General features: G+C 46.3%; 1 protein-coding gene across 1 annotated transcript in view; it reads left to right on the top strand.

Annotated features, from left to right (window-relative positions):
• The window catches only part of lrrc17 (leucine rich repeat containing 17), a 29,488-nt gene extending 5,132 nt beyond the window's left edge, over positions 1-24,356 (top strand). Inside the window, exons 2-5 of the mRNA XM_080022274.1 lie at positions 6,316-6,720; positions 7,316-7,814; positions 19,188-19,343; positions 22,670-24,356. Coding sequence (XP_079878400.1) covers positions 6,421-6,720; positions 7,316-7,814; positions 19,188-19,343; positions 22,670-23,106 — 1,392 coding nt within the window. The 5' untranslated portion in view covers positions 6,316-6,420 and the 3' untranslated portion in view covers positions 23,107-24,356. The remainder of the gene's footprint in view (positions 1-6,315; positions 6,721-7,315; positions 7,815-19,187; positions 19,344-22,669) is intronic.
• The last annotated feature ends 315 nt before the right edge of the window (positions 24,357-24,671 follow it).

Below are 24,671 nucleotides of genomic sequence, written 5' to 3'. Positions count from 1 at the left end.
ACCTGGATGATAATTATATAACTATGTCCCCCCAGGGTGCCACAACATTGTGCATGGACAAATGTGTGTGTGTGAGCGTGCGTGTGCGCGCGCGTGTGTGTGTGTGTGTGTGTGTGTGTGTGTGTGTGTGTGTGTGTGTGTGTGTGTGTGTGTGTGTGTGTGTGTGTGTGTGTGTGTGTGTGTGTGTGTGTGTGTGTGTGTGTGTGTGTGTGCTTGTATACTGTGTGTCAGTTCATTTTGCCCCTCTGCACTTTGACCTGCGAGTCCGTCAGAAAGAGCTCTATAACTTCCTTTCACCCCTCGCCAATGTCACCGCTGCCCTCCTGCCAAACTCCCCACTTTCCATTATGTAACAGGCACGAAAGGCACTAAAGAAAATAGACTTTAGACTTTACAAGAGTACGTGAACTTACTTAACCGAGCTACATTTTTACATTTCAGGCATGAATTTGACACTCTTGTCGACCTAAAATCACAGTAACCGTAGAATAACTTTTTATTATGATATGATGAGTCATTTGTAAGGACTGCTAGGGGCAGAGCCATTATTAAATAAATATGCAGTGCACATATTTTCCCATTTTATATATTATCCCATTTAAATTTTCTCTAGATACTATTGAACTAACTGGGGAAATGAACAGCAAGCACAGAACTGTAATGCATACTGTAATACATCCCAGATAATTGCATTTACATGGTTATTATTGTGGTAACTTTCTGCTGAGGGTGTGCTGGTGCAGTTACTGAATATCTGAATATCAGTCGTAAAGCTGTGATGTATGTGTGTGAGTTGTTTCAAATAAGTTAAGTTTTCTGGTAGCGATATGTGAGGTAATCTTTTTCCACTCATTTCTATATTTCGCAACGATACCATTTGGTAACATTAAAGGTCAGAAATACTCAGATTTATGTTCATATAAATGCCTCGATATAAAAATGCATTTTTTTATTGCTGCTGAGATACTGACACTGAGAGATGTGAACTGCCCTCAGAATACTGTTAGCATCTTGTTAACATTTAGATTTAAATGATCCGGCTGGTAAAAAATAACAGCCAAAATGACGATATTCCGAATGCTGTTTGATAAAATGACATGTATGAAGTGGTCTTAATGATGTGTGCAGGTATTAATGCTTTTCTGGTGTAGTGTAAAGCAATGGTGGTCCGCACTTTAATATATTTTGCCTGTATAAATATATATGGATGAAAAGGCCTTTTCAGCCTTTTCAGTGTGGCGTACAGACCTAATGTTATCTGGCAATAGCTGCTTCCAAATCCCCCAAGGGAGAAGAAAAGGGATTGTACATAGTAGTGATTAGTATATTTGATGAAAGCATTTATTTTTCAACGGCATATGCATCCGACAGGATACATGAAAAACACTCAAAGACCGCAGGCTGGTTCCCCTGCTTTGGCTTGGCTGTTTTGGGACAGTTTGGGCTGGAGCAATAAAGCTAGACCGGTTAATTTTGGGTTGGCAAGGGCCAGGAGGTCAACCGCAGGGTTGGGCCGGGCCTGAGTGGGTTTGGTACAATCTGAGCTGGAAAGCATCGTCATGGATATAGCAGACAGACCATGGTTGGTGCTATCTTTAGTGGAACGGGGGCTGGACGTTCCTGTTACATACATCCGATGTTTAAACCAGGGCAGCAATAAGTGTCTGTCCTGCTGTTGCAAGTTTTGTGCCCATCGTCACGAAAATTAATTGTCCCGGAGAATGTTTGGCCGACTTTTTCGTGCTGGACTGAACAACAATGAAACCAAGGCATTTTCGACCTCAGAAGGGGGGAGGGGTTGCAGATACGTACAGTGCTGTAGTTATTCATACATCAAATTGAACTGTATATAAACAAATGCAACAAAGGGGAAATGCGATGTAGTTTGGATATTTTTCTGATTTCTGCTCCAGACCTCCTCAAAAACTAAAAGTAACTACATCCCTTATAATGAAAGCGCACCCCCGTGGGGAGGTATTCAAATTTAAAATGCAGGAGTTCCAATTTTGTCCTGGGTAGCGCAACAAAAAGCAGGATACTGGTTTCGCTTTTTCTCGACTGAATGGTCTATTCAATTCAAGGTTGGGTGAGAATAGGGATATAGGGTCAGTTTAGGGTCCTGAAATGTCTCAAACTTACATATGTTAGCCGACAAGATGAGATGGAAAATGGTGTTTTTGTGTTTTTGTATTTGTGAAGGTTAGGGTTAAGATTTGAAAGGTTTATAAATCATTGTGTAAATATAAGACAGTGTATATAATAATTTGTTTTTGCAACTGGAGAAGCCACAATTCCATATCACAATCCTAAAGTGTCAAAGCAAGATGTCGCTGATTGATGGAGCTCGCTGTTACCATGGAAATGTTTCCCGCACTGGCTGATGAGTATATTCAAAGCTATACATACTGTACAGTATATGCTAAATAAACGCTGACATGAATATCGAGTTATTTTGTATCTATTCATACTGAGGTGAGGGTATGACCCTATATCCCTATTCTCACCCAACCATGAATTTAATAGACCATTCAATAGAGAGAAAACGAAACAAGTATCCTGCTTTTATTTCCTGCTAGACAGAATTAAACTGAAACCCACGGGTTTGACGTTTTAATACATCCATGGCCCCCAGACGGCGATCTATGTTCACAAGGCCGGTGAAAAAGTCCCAAGCAGCAACGGAAGCTTCGTTCATAGCTGCACATGTTATGACAGAGAACGAGAAACCTTTTTTTACAGATGGCGATGTACTGCCCGAAACACGGCGCAGCTGGCTTTGTTTCTACCAATGGTGCTCCGTGGCTCACGAGAGAGGAGCTCCGGACACCACCGCCCCCGAAGACAACAGCGAGGGGGGACGATATCTTCGACGCGCCAAAGGGGTGTTTCATGGAGAAAGAGTTACCGCTGGAAAAGCCGGCGTCTGTGACAAACAGACGGTGCCCTCCCCCCGGCGACGACCGGCCGTCACACGGGCTCAGTCGCGCAACGCAAGGCTGACCCAGATTTCCCCAAATTTCTACACGACCACTGCATGGTTCATCAGCAGGCGATATTTGCAACAGTGATGGGCTTTGATCACGTAATGACTCCCGTCGTGAAGAACATAAACAGCATCCGCCCCAAAGCTAAACAACACGGGTCATTCAAGGTTCTGTTGGAGGAGCTGTCAACTGGATGTGGTGGCCGGTTACTACACGCTGAAATCCGATGGCTCAGCAGGGGAAGTGTTTTGCAGCGCTCTTTCTTTTTTCTTTTTTTTTTTTTTTTTTCTTTTTATCGATTTTTGGGTGAAATCAAAGAGTTTGTGGAATCCAGATGAGAGGACACCTCGCTGCTCCAGGACGCAGAGCGGATGCTAGACCTTGCGTTTCTCACGGACGTCACCGGGAAACTTGAACCATCTGAACTGTGAACTGCAGGGAAAAGGTAGGACTGTCTCTGAGGTGGTCTTGCGGCGTAAACGCATTTAAGGCCAAGACGAACGTTTTACCTGTGCGTTTACGGGAAACGAAATTGCCGCACTTTCAACTTGGATGCCGGTGAGATAAAGATGGAAATTCTCACGCTGCAAAGTGACATTCACCTCAAAGCCCACCGGGGCTCACCAAACCAACGGGCCAGTCGGACCCAGAAAAGTACAACGGTACATGCGCGGCGGCTATGAAAGTCGCCTGTCTTTTTGGTTCCACCTATCTGTCTTATCTGATTCAAACTTCATGAAGAAACAAACGCAGAACACGCCTTACTCATGCACATCTAGAAGACTCAATGAGAGTTGCAGTGTCAAGTTATACCCCTGATTACATTGCACTCGTACAAACAGTATGCAATGCCAAGCTAACCACTGGAAGACCTTTACGGAACAATCAGGTGTTTACAGATGTTTTCTTTTGAAAGATCAACAAAAGGAGTTTCTGAACTTTAACATTAAAATGTAATATTATCGTACAAAAATGCGAAAAATGTGATGACTTTCAAATGTTGAAACGGCTTAATTGTTGAGATCAACAGAGAAATCATTAAACTTGCATGTTCAAATATACTGTATTTATATGTGTTTTCCAATGATCACTTGGTAAAACATTTAAATATTATTATTTATTAATGATTGTGAGGAATCATTTACAGTAATCAGTGAACATAGACAGTCTCCTAATAGATGTAGGCTATTTAATGCGTGTCATTCATTATTACGTAAAGAATGAAAAAAATAGTCCAGAGCGAAACGTGTCTGAGAAATGCTCCCAATTGAAATTCATTGGGTTTCATTTTCGTTCTGCGTAGAACAAAAAAAAGTCGGACAAGCGTGCTCCGGGACACGGATTAAACAGATTGATTTCCGTGACTATGAGCACGAAAGAATGTGACGCCGGTGGTTTAAAGACAGAATTGTTTCTGTTGAAATTAGCTGGCGACAACGAGAAAATCCAACACCGAGCTGCGATAAAGGCGCTCAACTCAACGCACAAGTGGCATAAGTTGAGTGGTACATGGTATAGGTCGTGCACTGACATACACTTCTGATTCATGCACGCACGCACGCAAGCACACACCCTAAGTCATGTATATAGCAACAATTCCTCATGCTGGCAGTATACAGCCTTGCAAAGATTGCACTGTCTTCCTGTCTTTTGCAAAAAAAAAAAAAAAAAGGTCCAAATTTTATGTTCTACCTATGACATGCTTGATAGTTGGCTGGTCATGGAGTGTTTAATGGTCTGTACAAGCTTGGCCCCCCGACGCATTCTCAGCTGTTTCTGTCTCTGTCTGACATGCCCAGTCTGTTATTCACAATGGAACATCACCATCTGCTTTGACGGGCTTGTTCCACTGTGCGAGAGACTGAAAGGCTGCGAGGGGTTTGCGGTTAGGCACAGTTTGAATGGCTATGTGTGCTTGTGCTTGTGTGTGTGTGTCTGTGTGTGTGTGTGTGTGTGTGTGTGTGTGTGTGTGTGTGTGTGTGTGTGTGTGTGTGTGTGTGTGTGTGTGTGTGTGTGTGTGTGTGTGTGTGTGTGTGTGTGTGTGTGTGTGTGTGCGAGTGAGTGTGTGTGCACGTGGGTGAGAGAGTGTGAGATTTAAGGGAAGACTGGTACTCCCTGCTGACACAGATCACACAAGAAAGACATGACTCACTTATTTTACCGTAGAAGCGCACAACACTCATGCAGGTCATCAGGGCAAAATCAAATGTAATAAAAAACAAAACAAAACAAAATAAAAAATCATAAATCATGTCAATCAAATATGATAAGAAAAAAAACATGGATGTAGACAGCTCCGGGGATTCCAACACGCACACACACACACACACACACACACACACACACGCACAGACACACACAAATACACACATTTCTAATGGGAGACCAAAGCAAATGGAGAGAGAGATAGGGAGGGAGAGTGAAGCAGGATGAACGTCAGGGTCTCCCGAGCAGCACACAGAGGGAGAGCAGTCGGGGCGCGAACCCAGGAACACATTACCACCTTGTTTTTATCGTTGCCGTGTTTGTCAATTTTATGTACTGTCTCATATATAACATGTCTCTCTCTCTCTCTCCCTCTCTCTCTCTCTCTCTCTCTCCGTCTCCAACATCTCCGGTTTCCCTCCGCCGCGCTCCCTGTTTTTTCCTCCTCGCCCCCCTTTCTCCACCTCACCGTCTAATTATTTCCGTATGCCGTGCATTGTTGTATAAGTTGTCAGCGTGTCGCTACACCGGCGCCGCGCTGAAAATGCGCTCTGATTTAGCTAATGCGTGCACAGATCAAATGATCCCTCCCTTTCTTTCGTTCTTTCTTTTTTGGGACTCTTTGGTCTATCCTTTGACATTTTTTTTTTCACGTGCATTGCTCTTCTTTTGGAGGGAGGGCGGGGAACGCACAGCGGGTGCAGGGTTTTCTGGGTTTTATGGTCTCAGCTCCGTTGCTTCGATCGATGTGTGACTTCCCAGTGATGTAGAGTTAAACACACGCAGGTAGACCCTTGCCCCCTAACCCCGGCCCGACCCCCCTCCTCTCGGACATTGGAAAGTGTCGTTTTCACGACAAAACAGACTCCCAAAGTTGGAGGTAGATCCCTTATCTTTTTTTATTTTTTCATTTCAGCAATAAAAACGTCTTGTAATCAAGCAAGGAGCTGATGTGTGAAATATAAACAACAAGCGTTAAACTAACAAACTGATCCAAATGCGTCCATAAACGATCAGTCACCCAATGCGAATGAGATTAAAAGTGAAAGGTTGGAAACGAGTGCAAAGAGAGATTAAAAAACAAACAAAAAAAAACAGAAAACGTTTTTCTCTCCCTCGCCTACAGCTGTGACCCGCCTCCCGTGTCCCGTCACGCCGGACCCCGTCTCTCAGGACCGACCCCCCCCCCCCTCCCCCGAACACCAATTGACCGTCCCCGCCCGCGCTCACCATGCGTCTCCTCGCCACCCTGGTGCTCCTGGCGCTCGTCCCTTCGGCCGAGCTCCAGCGAGGCCCCCGCCCCGGCCCCAGGGCCCAGCCCAGGCCCAGGGGCCCGAGGGGGGGCGACCCGGGAGGTCGCGTGCGGGGCCGAGGCAGGGCCGGGGCCGTCAAGCGGCAGACCCAGGAGTGCAAGGAGTACACAGAGGCCGGGGAGAAGTACCTGGACTGCCAGGACCGACAGCTGACCACCGTGATGCAAGGCTGGCCCAAAGACATCGACCACCTGCTGTTGGCCAGGAATAAGATACAGGTAGTGGAGCGTACTGGAGGTACCGCAGTGGGTAGTTCTAACGATATAGCAGCAGTAGTTCTAATGATATAATTGAATAGTGGACTCAAAAATGCACCGAGAGTTTATGTGTTTGTTGATCACATAACCATCTGTTCGGGTTCGTTTTGTTTTTTTTGCTGCCCGGATCAAAGGACTGAGTTAAATGTTTTTTCTATTGTGTGTTTCCTCAGCATGTGTGTCCAGAGGATCCAAACAAAGTGCTTTGCCGGTTATTTAATAAGGATAAAAAAAAAAAAATGTGATTCGATAACTGCGATAATTCTGACCGGAGCTGTAAACTTCCTGTAGTTCTCTGTAAATTCAAAAAGATTGGACTAGATAAACGAATGAACCAAATGACCAAATTGATGAATGAATTTGGCTCGGTGGCAGCTTTCATGCACGGCACGGTCATATTCTATTTGGCGCAGTTTCTATAGCTTCCTTTGGCAGTCGTTATTTAACGCTAATTGTGCAATATTGATTGTGCCTTTAAATGACTTTGCCGTGTAAATATATCCTATATATACGATCAAACGAAACCTCAGCCAAATCTGCCCGTTTTCCCCCGCAGGTTCTGAGAGACAACATGTTCTCCGAGTTCACCCAGATGAAGAGCCTGGACCTCCAGCAGAACGACATCTCCATGGTGGAGGAGGGGGCCTTCAGCGGCCTGTCCCAGCTCACCACCCTGCTCCTGCAGCACAACAGACTCAAGACGGCCTCCGAGGAGGTCCTGCTGCCCATGCCCCAGCTCACCTACCTCCGTCTCTTCGACAACCCCTGGAGCTGCCGCTGCCCGCTGGACAGCCTGGTCAGGAACCTGCAGGTGCCCAGCAACCGAAACCTCGGAAACTACGCCAGGTGCGCCGAGCCCCCGTCGCTGAGGGGGCAGAAGCTGAAGCAGCTGAGCGTGGACGCGCTGTGCGCGGAGGAGAGCCAGGTGGGCCAAAGGCCGGACGGCGGAGGGGTAGAGCTGCCGAGGCCTCCGACAGTTAGAGAGAAACCGGACACCAACTCTCTGTGTCGCACCTACTTGTTTCCCAAACCACTGCTGGACTGTAGAAACAAAGGTAAGAACGAGGGCGTTCCATTTCTTTTTTTTCCCCTGTCTGTGAGTTTTTTTCTGGTGCTACAGTTTGATTTACAGTATCTGCAGTGATTCTACGCCTGGGATGTGGGACCCCACAGAGATCACAGGTGGGGGGGGGGTCACAAGGCCTTGGGTGATTTGAGGCGTATGACTTATAGTTCAATATTGGTTTAAAAATACACATAAATGCAAGTTGAAATATAAATCGAAACAAAAGCCATGGCAATATGTTATCATGTATTGTATCCCCTTGCTCTCTCTACCACGGAAATGGAATCGATTTAGAAGAACATGACCACCACCGTGCGTCTAAAGAAGGGGGGTCTCGTATTGATTCAGGTTTGATTTGGGGGGTCTCCGAGGTACAAAGGGGTGGGAATCCTTGTATCGGCTTCTCTTGTGATGTGTTAAAGTATAAGGTTATTTATTTCTGTCCCTTCTACTTCTCGCGTACAGCTAAATGCCCAACGCTGCACCGTGAAGTGCTGATTCCCTGAAAACGGTGCCCACACGTAGTCTGTAGTCTGTAGTCTTCTGGGAAAACAACATATTTTCCATCTGTTTCTGGTTTTGCTGCTGAGTCAGGCTGTGGTAGAACGCACTAATAAAGTCAGGGCGAAGCATGGCTTCAGCCGGAGTTAAATAAAACAGGAGAAAGATATGGCTGGAAAGAGGAAGAGGGGGAGGACCCCCAAATGTCTTCTCAATTTCAAGTCGTCCATTCTATATTGGATCATTCACATCTGGCAGTGTCGCTCTCTCTCTCTCTCTCTCTCTCTGTCGCTCTCCCTGTCTCGCTCCGTGTCTTAAAAATATGCTCAGACCGGGTCGTAACTTTGACGGCGCTTCATAAAAACCCGATTGCGATATTGCCTTTTAAAGGCCGATCGGGGGCAGACTTTAGCGTGCGCGCCCGCCCCGCACATTTGGCCGCTTTTTTTTTGTGCGCGTAATGGCAGAACGTGTGCCCGGGCCCTGCTCTCAAACAGCGTCGAGGGAGATTTCGAGACGACGCTGTCTGGCGCAAACTGCGTGAGCTCTTTACTGTAGTATTGAAACGCATGATTGATTGAATGTATCAATAGAGGGCCTATTCCCTTTTACAAGAACAATCTCTCACTGAGACACTGACAAGCACGGACGGGGCCAAAACTGTACAATGCTGTCTCTGTGCGGGGAAGCGCTTTTGCATATTTTCCTAATTATAATTTTTTTTTTTTTTTTTTTTCTCCACAGGACGAGTTTTTGAATCGATTCTTTATCTGAAAGCGCTGTATGGTGGCTCTGTTTTTCCTCGCCATGCCTTTTCCTCCCATCTGTCTCCTCTCCTCTTCCGTCCTGTCTCTTTCACGCCTTGCATCGTTTCGCTGTTTTTTTTCCCTGTCTGTGGCACCGGGAATTGGGTTCAGAATCTTGTTTGATACCCGCCCAACTTAACCCGCCCGATTTAGATTCTGAGTTATTGCAAACTTAATGACGGTCAATGAATGGTATAGCAATAGTGTAAAAGGCAATTTATTATTAATAGCTGCCTATTTGGTGGGTAGTCTGAAGGACAAATCGACTAGTTGGTGAATACAAAAACGCAAAATGAACATAGGCTTATTTCATCTATAAGGAAAATAATTAGAAAAACAAAGAAAAGATCATCTTTAAATCCACATGATACACTTTTATTTTCAGTGGAAATAGGCAATAGTTAATGAAACAACTGCTACAGTCATAATCGCCTAATTCACATTCTGCCATAATTTTGCAATTCAAATAAATAGAATAAATTGCAACTATTGCAACTATTTATTGCAAATAAATTGCAATAAATAGTCGATCCTTAACCCCACAAATAACTAAAGTTGACTTTTTTGGCTCATCTCTATATTGTGGTATGATATGGTGCAGAACAGTGCAGCGTGGTACGGTATAGTGCAGTGTGCTACAGCAGGGTGTGGTTCAGTGTGGTATAGCATGGCTCAGGATGGTGCAGTCCGGTACGGTATGGTGTGGACTGGTTTGGTATAGTCAGGGTAGTTTTAACACCGACAGACCGGGGCACAGCAGCGCAGATTCCAGCATAAATCCCCTGCTTCCACATCATTAGCGATTAAAGATTGTTCCACTGAGGTGAACCACAGGGGATTCCAATGAATTTCTGCTTCACCTCCTTGGTGTGGATCCTGTTATATAAGGCAATTAGTCGGGACTGAGACTGCGGAAGATTTCTTTGGGCAATGTTTTGACAAACAGGGCTGGGCTTTTTGAAGAGAACTTGAGCGAGTTCTAATTCATACGAAAATATTTTGATGGTATTTATGGTGAAGCAGTGTGAGCTCGTATAGAGGTGAAGAAAAAGTAAAAGTTAATTCTCTATCCAAATAAGCCAGCGTTGTTTTTGCCGGTTAATGCATGCTTTATGAGCAGCGTTACCTGACCTAACTTCAAAACTCTTTACTTAGTTTAACTCATAAATGACAGTGTAAATAAAGCCCTGCAGAATGGCCAGCAGAATGCTAATACTGGCTTGGCCCGGATTGCATTGCTTACTAAGGGATTTAAAATCTTGGCGTTCATTGGATTTAACGTACATGCAATCCAACAAATGAGCTATTGCATATGGAAAGTACGCGAGTGAGTCCTGAGCGTGGGCCGTACAGGCAGTCACCAACGGCGGCATTCATCCATAGGTGGGATGGGAAAAGTGTATATATTTTTCATAATACAAAATATAAAGAGGTCGGGTGCCGCAGAATGTTAATTTTCAATCATCACAATTTATTGCATCAGTGACCAGATCTGTTTAATTAGAATCACAGGTACATGGTCTGTGCTGCGACTAGGCTTGTATGTTACACGTACACCATAATACATCTGTTTTACTCAAGAGCTCAGGGGAGAGGATTACTTTAGTTGAGGAAAGCTAGATCCGTTTTTTTTAAATGTATTTTGTTGGCTGATGATTCTCTGATTTACTTGCATAGGAATTCACCAGAATGCACGAATAAAGGTCTCTGAAACTCATTTTCTGGGAGAGGACCGCAAAAACCCCAAATGCACCTGTAAGGAATCTTGTGGCACACGCGCCCTGAGGGGCCCGGGGGGGCACCTTCTACAGATCTCGCCGAGGGCTCCAAGATGGCTAGGGCCGGCCCTGCATGCAAATATTACAAATCCTCCATGATGTTATGACAGACAAGTGCACAGGAAGGACAGATGATGAGAGAGAGTGAGAGAGAGAGAGAGAGAGAGAGAGAGAGAGAGAGGAGGAAGAGAAGGGCGAGCAAATAAGTAGGAAAAGAAAAAAATACATAAATTCCACCTCCTCCTCCTCCTCCTCCTCCTCCCTCGACAGGTTTTTCGCAGCGAACCGGGGTTGGCGCTGAGAGGCTTTCCTGTCGAAGTGTAAAGGTCCCACTGAAAGTGGGTGCTGTACAACCCTGCCTCTGTAACCGGAGTGAAGTTTGACTTGTGGTCAGAGCCCGCGGCGTTTCCAAGGAACATTCTTCACGGTGGGGGCGAGGTGGCCTCTGAAAATGTTAATGCTTTCGGACAGAATTGGAAACCGAAGTTACTGTAGAAAAGATGCTCTGTTATTGTGAACCAGACTGGCAGTTCTGCCCGCCGCACGCCACCCGAGTGGCGTTTTCAGGGCCCCTCCGACACAGAGACACAGGTGGAGATGCTGCAAACACACCAGTGTATTGTAGAGAGTGGGCAAGATGTAACAAGCCGGGAGCAGATGGCACATTCTCATTAAAGAGACTATCCCTGTGTGGGTGTGTGGATGGGTGAATTACCTGTTGCTTGTTGATTGCTCTGACAACAGGCGTACAGCCACCCTGATCCCGAGCCCAATTACCTAGACCTACGACAGGTGTGGCCGCTTCAACCACACCACCCCCACACCACACAGACTTATGTTTGTCATACCTTCGATGACCGCACACTATTCTCTATAATAGTCTGAAGAATTACGGGGGATGGGGGGGGTCTGACCCCCCTGATTAAGACTTGGACCATCAAAAGAGTGAGACCAGCAGGTTGCGGGATTGAAACGTTTGTTTATGCTCCTTACATGTAATCGTTAATGTTGCAATATATTTCCCATCTTCATGCCTGGAATAATCTTGTAATACGATTTCAGACACCCCTAAAGTGGACCGAACCATTACACTGAGCATCGAGCTCCACAGCAGAGGATCAGAGCGATCTTTTTCCAAACAAAGCAAATAAAAACAGTGTGTTTTTATTGTGTTTTTATTAATTTACCTCTGTTTTCAAATTTTAATGAAACAAAACAAAAAAGCCCCGTTCGTAACTGTGTGTAAAGGTGCAGACATTCTCAGTCACTGTCTTAACACCAACTTTTCACGATTGTATAATTCACACTCTGATTACCAGGAAATCAGCACCAACAGGGTGGTACAGTATATACAAACTGGCCGCTAGATTATTTACAATTCAAGGGCAGTAACAAAAAGAACACCCACCTTGACTCTAACAGCTCAAATGTTGGAGAGAATGTCTTCTCACCTGTCCAACGATGTGTGAAAACGATGGAAAAATGGCACTGCACCCACTTCCATCCAAATTGTTGAATATAAAACGAATCTATTGCCCCTCTGGCGAGCCGCAACACATCTCATACTAAATATAATTTAAGAGTAAACTATAAAACCACTACTGTCAGGCCTGGGCAATCATCCAAACAGTTAAATAAAATGTTCTGTATATAGCTGACAGTGTTCATGTCGAAATGGTATAAAAAATATTTAAAAAAAAGCTTGTATCCCGTTCTCCTCCCTAAACCAGGGGTCTTAAACTACCGGCCCGGCGCCCACATGTGGCCCACGAGACAATTAAATGCGGCCCACTACATTAATAATGTATTGTTCATTTTCGAAACAAGCACGTTTTCAGGATATAAAACACAATACACTACAACATAAGAAAGATTTTTTTTTTTATGATGATGTCTATTTCTAGGCAATTGACAATAAATAAATAAATAAATAAATAATAATCAGACGACGTTGGACAGACGAAACTGTCCAACTTGGCCCCCAAAGGACAAGACATCCGGCTCATTTCAGTTTGAGACCCCTGTCTTAAAGAGTAATACATACTGTGTATAGAAAGTCTACTGCAAACTGACTGCTTCTTATTATCGTGAACGTATAAACCGTTTATTTTAATCATAGCGAATTAGATGAGTAATGGAACCGAGTATTGTTCGTGCAATAGCAAAAAAAGTGCGCAGAGAGTGTTCCAACGAGACGCCGCGGTGATTCTCTTATTTTAAACACAAACGATCGCCAGCGCTCAGCCCCCGCCCCTCCGGGTGGGATGTGTAGATTAATGTCATAACACTAGTTATGTAGGGAGGCCAACGTCTGTAACTCAACCTGTGTAAATACTCGACGGACATTATTCCGCCGTACTACATTTAGCACGTTGCCAACCTCCGAGCGCTGGACTGCTTCATGCTTTAGATTTGCTATAACCAATCCCAAAGAGGATGTTTTGACAAATCAGCGGTACTTTAAATAGCTTCAGGAAGTCATTTATATCATCCAGCGCCTTGAGGTGCAGCTTTCGGCGTAATTGTTCGCCATAAAATGGGTTATGCATGTGGCTGAGACCTCGTGGGCTTCCCATATGGCTTTTCTATCATGGATTTGAAGCAGAAATAGTGACTGCTGAGTGAAATGCAGTTTAATGCAAAGATCAGTCCTGACAGTACGGTTCAGTAACCCCCTGCTGGGAATGTAAACAAATGATCATTGTGCTTCCTGCGCTGGACACCAGATATAGCTCTTAAAGAAGCACACTGGTGTCAAATTGAGTTTTTGCCCGTACACTAGTCAATGTCAGCACACATATTTTACAATACCCCTGTTCCATTTTCCTGATTTCTTGAACAATACGAATAATTACCTTACAAATATCTCTCATATTGGTGGTATTTGTTTTTTTTTTATAAAAGTGACTTAATTTTGTCATATATGTTAATTCCATTGGAAAAGGCTGAAGCGCCATTGCTTTAAAAATGGTCCTTTAAAAAAGACCTATAATATTACACATACGGTATGTTCACCAAGTTAATATTTAGTCTCCGAGGTCCCCAAAACATGTTTTAATTTATTTTATTATTTATTTATATTTTTGCTGAAAATACCACTCAGATTATGCGTTTGCGACATTCTAACATCCGTACAATCCACCCCGTCTGAAAACGGGGTGGATTGTCCCGAGGCCCCTAGTTCTGTGAGCCAATGAGTTTTGAGCTTTACTCCCGCCTGCGTTTTATTTACACGGTGAACTTTCACTGATTTCACCTCATCGGTGCGCTAAATTTTGTTTCTGAACAAATTTGGGGCGAGAAACAAGCAATCCAGTTGGCGAATCTTCACTCGTGTTACATCTACAAGGCCTCATTAAAAAGTTAGTTCCGCCTTTCACCGTGGTGTCCGGGGCAGTGCGGAGCTTGGAGCACCGCAGGATAATAAGATAATAAGATAAATACATGTGCGGTTTTGTTTGAAGAAACGCGGCGCTGCAGCCTACAAGGACCTTCAACCTTCCGTGGACACACCCACACACACACACACACACACACACACACACACACATTTTTTTTTTAATACCTACATTTCTCTCCTCTGCAGTTTTGTCACCCACATGTATGTGCACAACCACTGAAAAAGTGAGTTCTGCATAATAGGTCCCCTTTAGCAATCGTCTCTGCCAAATTCCTTATATGAGATGACACGCTTTTCAAGAGACGGAAATGCCGCCGTGTGACCGATGCACTGTCGCGGTGCTGAGCCCGCGTGCTGCGATTGACTGCAGACACCAGGGGGCAGCACAACAATGGTGTCTGTCGCCTCGGGACGTACGAGGTGCTTCGATTTTTGGAAGCTTCCGTCTGTTTTATCCCGTTATTGTAATGCACACTGACTGACAAAAATTTGATTTGAAGAATCACCGGTCTCCGACAGGTGATTCGACTCGTGGACTTTCAGGGGGCAAAGCAAAACAATAATAATATTGGCACATAGTTGTTTGTTTAAAATATATGTATATTGTTTCGTAATCAATTTGGCGTACAGAAATCTCTCTCTCAAATTTATCCATTAATGCTCCGCGAGTTACATCGCTCCGTCTGGACTGCTCACGTGTGCCACCTGGTGGTTGTAGGTGCGCACTGCAGCTGGATTCATTCCAAATCGCCCTGATACCGCGGCGGGCCAGCTTTACCGCCGCAGCATACGCATCATTTGAAAGAGAGTAAGATCCGCGGGTACTTGAGTTCTAGCAACACTTTTCCATTGCCCCGAAAAGCCACCAGGAAATGCTATCCTAACAAGGCGTGATAGAATGCAGACCACGCTTTTTCTTTTCGTCCCCCTCTTCGGTCTGATGGAAACGCGAGCAGATGTTTAACTGTGTACCAGAATTGACGTCGACCCAAACTGTCCCACCTGCGAGTCCGTCCAAAACGGGCCTCGGCGTAACGGAGCAAGTCGCAGATGTGGAAGCACGGGGAAGAGCGCGAATCTTTTTCAAAGGACGCGCTCCCTGGACCGCGACGGGGTCCTGACGCAAGCGTTTCCATCGAACTGGAGGACGTTCAACCCCAGGACGCGAGATGGGGTGCCAGTGTAATAAGTCATTCGTCCGTAGGGCGCATGGAGGTGGAACTGGGAGCTCCAATGACAATAGAAGAGACTTTTTTTTCCTTGTGTTGCTGTGGGATGTTTTTCATTGGATGGGAAAGAAACAGCTTTGTGTGGTTTTTGCGCCACGGATTCTGGAGCACAATGGGTTCTGGCCTGAAGAAACAACAGAGAAATATAGTTCACGAGTTTGAAAACAGGTCAATTGATTCACGGATTTACTGCATATATGGACTCTATTGTTGGGAAGGAGAACTTACCAGTGTACCTGCAGGAGTAGAATAGAGTACCGGCAGTACCCTGTTAAGGCCAAATTTGGCCCAAAAGGCAAACATTTAGAGGGGACTATTAAAGGGTTATTTTTGTACCAGTGAATTTGTCACCATAGGTAACATCATTGTTCTGTATAAGTATACAAGGATACAATGAGCGTACGGCCGGCGTAAGGAGCCATTTCACCCCAAAATGTGCAACGCTGTACTGTATTTTCTGTATTTTGGTGTTCAATGCAGTTTATACAATACATTCAAAACCATAGGCGATGAAACCACACAGCCTTGTTGCTGCGACACTTTATCAAGAGGATCCAGGGTTTGTTTGTTGTCCAGAGACGACTGTGCGACGGGAACTGCCGGCCGCCGGGCGGACCCGTCCTGAGCGCTTTGCGCGGCTGGGCGTCTGCTTTCCCGCATGGGCGGCTGGGAATTTGGATGCTGGCTGTGACATCGATCACCGGGGGAGGTTTCGGCACTGCTCCCACTCTTCTGACGGACACACTGCAGAGAGGCAGTTGAAGGTTTCTGTTTCCTACATTTCCTTACATCTGTGTGTAACACGCTCGTCGCCGTCCCCTCTCTCTCTGTCTCTCTCTCTGTCTCTCTCTGTCTCTCTCTCTCTCTCTGTCTCTCTCTCTCTCTGTTTGTCTGCGAGTCTGCCTGTGTGTAAATATATGCATCATAAAAAGAATGTGAATCTGCAGCAGTGAAGAATGTGTATGTTTGTGTGTTTGTGTTTGCGTCTGTGCGTGTGTGTGTGTGAGTGTGTGTGTGTGTGTGTGTGTGTGTGTGTGTGTGTGTGTGTGTGTGTGTGTGTGTGTGTGTGCATGCATGTGTGTGTGTGTCTGTTGGACATGTTTTCCCTCTTTAGTTGATTTACTTTTACAGATGTAACAGTCCTTACACACATAATGTGCGTAGGCATATTCTTACATGTGTGATCAGGTGCACGCGCACACTCACCCACACACACACACACGCGTGCGCACACACGCACACAGACACACAGACACACACACACACACACACACACACACACACACACACACACACACATTCCATCCTTCTTTTTTCTGTTGAAATGGATTCCTCATCTTTCTCACCCCCTCCTCATCTCTCACACACAGACAAATACACACACCTGCACGCACACACGAGAGCACACACACACACACACACACACACACACACACACACACAAACACACACACGCAGACACATGGACACAAGCAAACTTTGCATTTCTTAGACCTGTGATTCGGAAATCAGGACCCGGACCGTCTGTCCGTCTACAGCTCCACAGCACATTTGCAATCGCTTTGCGAATCTCCAAAATAGCCGTCCACGCTGACTTTTGTTGACAATGCTGGCCCCTGTCGCCAAAGATGAGAACCAGACCACCTACAGATGGTTGTTTTCTAAAACAGCGGCATGTCATTCAGTTCAATCGGCGCAGCAGATGTCCTCCCCCCGGTTTCAAACAGTTATTTATACGCAATGTCGAGTGGGATCCATCCACTACGACCCTTTGGTGTTTGTTGTCTTTCTTTAACAAACTCATCTTTGTTGAGGAATTAGACAACACATTTGTCGTCAGTATTTGCAGCAGAGCACAGGAACATCATTGTTATAATTGTAACAATTGTTAATTCAATTTAATTTAATTTGACATTGAGGAAATCTATTTTTGCATAGTCATTTAAATGAGCAAAACGTGTTCCAGTGATTAAGTGTCTTATTGATTCAAGTCAATGCCGGCACCAATGACTTATTACCTATTCACGATATATCAACAAATCCATTATTCATATGTAATGAATCCATTGCATTTGTAAAATTGGCTTTTTCAAATGACAGAGGGTTTTAATAAACCAAGACGACAAAGACAAAGCTCAGAAACCAACACCCCCCCCCCCCCCCCCCCCAAAAACATAAAAAATAAAAATAAAAATGTCCCAAGATACACATCAAGCGACAGCCTCAAGAGACACTTTGTTCCACGGTAAATCTGCCTGCTCTTGATCAACGCCTGGTGACATCACAGACTGGTGTATTTCTAGCTGCCGGACAGGCTTGCTGAGGGAGGCAAAGCTAGAATTTAAGCTTCCCCCAGATCGCAGCGATCGTACAGCACATGTGACATGTGTTTTTAGGTTAAACTCCACAAAGCCACCGGAAGCCCTCCTATTGTGGTGGGAATAAGGAGGAAGCTCTGTTTCATGCATTACATTCTTCAAGAGGGCCGAAGATGTACGAGTACAGCAAGAGCGGCCCCTCTGTGTGTGTGTGTGTGTGTGTGTGTGTGTGTGTGTGTGTGTGTGTGTGTGTGTGTGTGTGTGTGTGTGTGTGTGTGTGTGTGTGTGTGTGTGTGTGTGTGTGTGTGTGTGTGTGTGTGTGTGTGTGTGTGTGTGTTGCCCTGCTGTAACACGTTGGCTCCATAGCTCCATGTAACCTTGTAATTTGATATATTATGTAAATAAATACCGAAAAAGCATCACAACGAACATGTCTTACCAGTCGACAGAATGTAAACATGGGACCCTACTTTCAGGAAAAGTTCATTTTTTATTTTTTTTTATCTAAACCTTACTTTTCGATCGGTGGGACCCTCTCTTTTAAAGTGATCCAGTATTGAGAGAACCGAGATATGGTTATTGACGGCATTGGCAGCGGCATCACCAACAACTGGTCTTTCCATTCGCACCCACGCATTCTGCCTCCCCCAGACCTCGCAGACTCTGGGTTTTTCTCCATTGAAGGCGCCTAGAATTGAATCCCGTTCCCAATCGCGGACAGAAAGGACGCCGGCTGCGCGACATCCCGACACATGGCCGCCACCGGCCTCCTGAACGCCTCCAATAGGCAGCTCTGAACTCCGCTCCCGCCTTTCTTCCTCTTAACATTACATTACGTCATTCAGCAGACGCTTTTGTCCAGAGCCCAAAAAACTCCCCCCCGTATGTCACCGTCACAGCCGGTGAAACATCCTCTCGGCGCAAGTTGCGCGAGTGGAGTCGTGAGGCGGCGTTGATATCTTCATGAGGCATAAGAAATATGCGACCGATCATTAGAGGGGATATTATGGATATTATGACCACCCAGGTAGAGGGCCTTAGAACAGTTGGAACAGTCCGTGAAGTTCAGAAAACTGTGTTCCTTTACTGTCATGGAGCCTAAAAGACGACATTAAAACTACATCGCAACATTCCAAACAAGCGAAATCCCAGACGGTACCCTCGTCTCACATCGCAAACCTCGTATTTGTTCTGAGGCATCGCCCAACGGGAATCCCTCTCTCTTCGACGTAGTTCCTGTTGATGGAGTTAATAATAAACCTCATGAGTCTTCGTTCTCTCCCTCTCTCTCTCTCTCTCTCTCTCTCTCTCTCTCCCTCTCCCGCTGCAGACTTGAAGAGGGTTCCGTTCGAGCTGCCTTCGGATATAGTGAAGCTGGACCTGTCCGGTAACCACATCGGACAGCTCACGCCCAAACACTTCCTGTTCGCCAAAGACCTCAAACTGCTCAACCTCAGCAGCAACGGCCTGGACCGCATACACACAGGTGAGGGACGCGTCGCGCGCCGGCGGAGACGCATCCACCCGCGGCCAACGTCAACACACCCCCACACACACACACTCCTGAACAAACACACACGCACACACACACACACACACACACACACACGGATGTAAACAGACAAATGTCAGCACCAATTTACTATAATGTTTTATTAAGCATGCATGGCAGATGCATAAACGCTTTATTATTATTATCATTATTATTATTATTGCTATGCAGGAAAATGTTGTCTCATCAGTGGATGGAACACACACTCTCCTTCTGAACACAATCCTCAAATTCGTTGGTGTTTACTTTAAGTATGCGGCCTCCAGAGCCAGCGGGTCGCCTGACCCATGTACACCCTATATGTGGATATGGAGGATGACCTTTGACCTCTCCATATATCCATCGTAAACAACGTCAAAAAAAAATTGAGGCTCACGGTGATCGTTCCTAAACCCCTTCGGAGGTTTAGGCCGGAGGCGAATTGCACGAAAGAAAATGGCCGTCGGTGGAGACATGTAACGTACTGTACACGGCCCTTTGACCGAAATGTCGCTCCGACTCAATAAACTCATTTTAATCGCAAGTTTCGACTTTTCTTCTTTTTTTCTGATTCTGGTTCTTCTCCCGGGGCCCCCGTCCTTCTCCATAGGCGGGTGAAGACAATTTTTTAGTCACTCGGAAAATTCACTGAAAATTCACACGACGCTGTGAACAATGACGGCAACGACCATCGGCACGACGGAGTTTTGCGTTTCCGTGTTAGATATATTCGTTTTTGTGGGCAACGTGACGAGCCGGTGCGGTAACGTTGAGCAATTTCACTTTGTTTCCCTTCGCATTACAAATTGTGTGCCGACCAAATCTGCATATCAGTAATCATTAAACTATCGACCTCTCTTCCCCGCTTTCATCCATCCCGTCTGCCTCCCCCGCGCCGATCTTTCGACCTTTGTCTGTTCATCTCTCTCTCTCTCTCTCTCTCTCTCTCTCTCTCTCTCTCTCCCTCCACCATCCTGAACACCAGACGAGCTGTATTTAACGCTCGCCGACTCATCCCCCTCCGGGGCGCGTGCCGGTGTCTGGGCCGGGTTTGCCAAGACACCTGTGCCCCCCGGGAGGCATGTCCTTCAGTCCGCGGCACATTCGGCCCCCTGTGGGGATTCATTGCTGGCGTTGCCGCAGCACAAAGGCAAGTCAATGCGCGGCGGTGTTCCTTGGCGGTATGCGGGTTAGTTCCCCGCGGGCTGCTCCTCCTTCTTTTTTTCTCATTCCTTACAATCGCGTCGCATTAAGGTGAGGAGGATTCGAGTGGAAGTTCTGATTTGTCCGCCACTGTCTTAACGGACGGATGGGGTGGATTAGCGACCCCGATACCACGCAGCTTCCCACGCCGCGGGAGCACGGAGAGCCAACATCTGCACTTCGTAGTTTTGGGAGCCATCGATAGAAAAAAAAACAAAAAAAAAACGGACGGTTCGGGACGAAAAGGAAAACTGAAAACAAACGTTGAGCAAGCGAGTTCCTCGTGGAAAAAAAAATAAATAAAAAGAAAGAAAAACTTGGGAAACCGAACAATATTCCCACTGTGGAGGCACAGAGCGCTTTGTTTAGCCTCAGCGGGGAGCCCGTGTATGCGGACCACATTGGCCCCCAGCGCGGTCACAGCGACTTGGAAACAGCCAAACACCAGGAGCAGATCTGGGGAACTGCGATTTCCCACGAGAATAACGATAAGAGGGTCTCATCGTAGTAGAACCGCACCAGGGAGGGAGGGGGGAGGAGGGAGGGAGGGAGGGAGGGAGGAGAAGGGGAGATAAGGCTGATGTCTGGATAGTAGCGGAAAACTGCAACTACTGAACTAAGCGGAGTAAAAAGACGACAGCTCTGAAACTTTTAAATCCCCCCCCCCCCCCCCCCCTCCGACTCCCTCTTCCTCCCTCGCTGGTCTTCCTCCCCTCCTCTTCCTCCCCTCCTCTCCCTCCCCTCCTCTCCGTCCCCTCCTCCCCTCTTCCGTTTTTCCAGATCAAAGCTAAGCCCAAGGCTAGAGCGGACAGCGTGAAACAGACCGTCCAATTACCCAGTCACACAGAAACATCTACTTATGTTCTGTTCTCTCTCTCTCTCTCTCGCTCTCTGTCTCCCGCCCTCTCTCCCTCTCCCTCTCTCCCTCTCTCTCTCTCCCTCTGCTAAAGACGTCTGCAACCCATTAGACACGTCAACAGCTCCTCTTTTCGTTTTCGGGACCAGGTGGCCTCGAACGTCCACTGTGCACACGGCGTCGTGGATTAATAATGGATGATGGCAGAATTTCCTGTCCTCTCTCTCTCTCTCTCTCTCTCTCTCTCTCTCTCTTTCGCTCTCTCTCTCTCTCTTTCTCTCTCTCTCTCTCTCTCTCTGCCTATCTCTCGCGCACACACACACATTTGATTGAGATGTGATTAGAGTTTTCCGTCCCATAAGCTCGGATGGAAATGCATCTGCCGTACGGTGCTTGACCTCTGATGCAGAATGAAAAAATAGGAAAACCTCAACCCCCAGACATGGAACTTCGCAGACCAAGCCCCCCCGGATGTGTACGCCTGCCAATCAGGCGCTTATTATTTCCTATCGCGCGAAACACAGCGGCTCCAGCTGGGGCTCCGGGTGTTTGGTGCAAAAATGTCGGGATCGCGGTCTGGTTTTCAAAACCCCGGGACCTTTGTTTAAACAAGCGTGCGCATAATATGTTTAAGTGAGGTGCGAATGGAAATGTGCATTATTTTACCGGTCCTTTGCCTCTTTGAATACCAGTTAAGTTGATACAGAGTGTGCGTAGATATACAGTATGTAGAAATAGATTTCCTCACGAATCAGGCTGAAATTGTGCTCCGTCTTTGTCGTGTAAAAAAAAAAAAAAGTCATCAATGCATTGTACAGGTTCATGTTTTTTTCCCTTGATAGAGAAGGAAAAAAAGGAAAAGGTAAGTAGAACCCCTAGTCTGTCAGAAACAATAGATGGAATGAGAGAAGAGGCTAGACAGTAGCAAGGATTCAGCCTGCAGGTTTGCAGGTGCAGCCTGTGGTCGGAAATGCTTCTATCTTCCTTTTCCCCGTTTCACAAAGTAACAGCAAAGGGCAACGGAATGGCCAATTATTTAGCAATTCAGTGAGGTGAGGATGGCACGTCTGGTCCTTTGTCAAGGCGTCCTTGAGCGAGACGCCGAATCCCTAACCGCTCCCACTGAGTAGATTGGCGCCCCGCATGGCTGCCTCCGCCGCGGGTCCCCGAACCCGGCATTCATAAATTTTTAACTGTACCTTTCTCTCCTCCCCCTCGCCAGCCGCGTTCGCGGGCCTCCTGTACCTGCGCGAGCTGGACCTCTCCAACAACAGCCTCCGCTACTTCCAGTACGGCGTGCTGGAGGACCTCTACTTCCTGCGGAAGTTATCGCTGGGCAAAAACCCCTGGTTCTGCGATTACAACATCCACTACTTGATCTACTGGCTCAAGCACCACCCGGGCGTCGCCCACACCGGCCTGGTCTGCGCCGAGCCCAAGGAGTTCGAGGGCTGGCGCGTGGCGGACTACGTGAAGACCTACAACGGGGAGTGTCCCAAGGACCGGCAGACGGACAGAGGGGAGCAGGGAGGCGGGCAGGGCGGGACGGAGAACGACGCCCAGGAGCTGACGGCGGAAACGGACGAGAGGGGCGACCGCCTGCCGAGCCCGCTGAAGGACAGGAAGCGGAAGAAGTTTGAGATCATCCGGCTGAGCTAGAGCGCAGGGGGCGGCGGCGGGAGGAGACGGATTCCCAGGCGGATCGGACGGAGCGATGGATGGCGGCCAATGGACGGACTTTCTATTTCGCTTGCATTTTCGAGAAGACCGTCCGATGCCATCCCCGAATCAAAAAAATAAAAATAATAAAAAAGGAATAAACGTCATCAGTTCGGTGAGCATTCAGGAAAATCGCCCCCCAGATTGTGTCTTAAAATGTTTAAAAAAAGGCCTGAAATTAGTCGGCCAACTCAATATACTGTACATCACCGAGCGATCGAACATTTGTGGGTCCCGATTAGATGCTGGTCAGACCATCCTTGACAAAGAAAGCACATTTTGGAGATAGGAGAATATTTGAGATGGAACGGGAATATTTGAGATGGTTTTTTTTTTTCTTATCTTTTAGAACATTCCCAATGTAGTCTGTATCAGATCCAATCGCTTTGATTCACCCCCAAAGGACAAGTATGAATTTTCCAACCTGGTGCTCTTCTGTTACACGATACCTAGTTGAGGATATACTTTCAGGATTTACTTTTAAGGTAGTTTTTAGGCATTGTCGATGTTTTTGATGAATTAATGTATGATTTTTATATCTGTTTTCTGGGAATAAATGTGGGCGTTTTTTTTTTTTTCCCTGAAGATTCTTTCGAATGTTTGAATGCTGTAGATGGACGCGCACAGTGAAAAGGTGCTAAGAGACACATGCACACACCCACGTGCACACGCGCGCACACACACACACACACACACACACACACACACACACACACACACACACACACACACACACACATCATTGCAGGACCATCAATAATGATCCACTAAAGATGACAGGAAACAGATGAACTGTGTCATACACTGATTTGCATGTGGATGGGGACCAGCTGGCGTTGTTGTTCTTGTGTTGTGTGTGTGTGTGTGTGTGTGTGTGTGTGTGTGTGTGTGTGTGTGTGTGTGTGTGTGTGTGTGTGTGTGTGTGTGTGTGTGTGTGTGTGTTTGCGCGCGCGTGTGTGCACGTGTGCGCGCGGGCATTTGCCTTCCTACATTTTATATTTACTGAAGGTCAATAAAGAACTGCTCCAAGTATAAATGACTCCACAGCTCCTTCCAGTGTTCAGTTGAGGGCGGTGCATAATTTGCAGAATGAGATTTGGAAATTTGAACGGTTGGATATGATTGACTGTGCCTGTGTGGGCTCCTGTACCAATCGCCATACATTCAGACGTTTTGTTTTTTATTAAAAATCTCACAGACCTTCGATTTACAGAAGCATTATTGAGACTTCCATTTGATCACGAGGAATGACGGCTCGTCATTTGAGCTTTCCAATGAGATTCACGACAAATTCACAGCATTCTTGGCTTTTTAGTAACAGGACAGATGTCATACATGACAAACGCATACGAACAATATACGAGACATTGTTGTTAATGCACATGCACGCACGCACGCTTACACTGGCCCCATGAGCGCTGCGGTAGTAGCTCTGCGTGATGGTTCGAAATCTCTCCTGTCCTTCTGTGTCCCACACCTGTATCTGTCACACACACACACACACA

This window comes from Zeus faber, assembly GCF_960531495.2.
Source record: "Zeus faber genome assembly, chromosome: 21".
In the NCBI taxonomy this organism is placed as follows: domain Eukaryota; kingdom Metazoa; phylum Chordata; class Actinopteri; order Zeiformes; family Zeidae; genus Zeus; species Zeus faber.
Note: the sequence above shows the minus strand (reverse complement) of the source record. Positions and strands in the feature narration are given on the sequence as shown.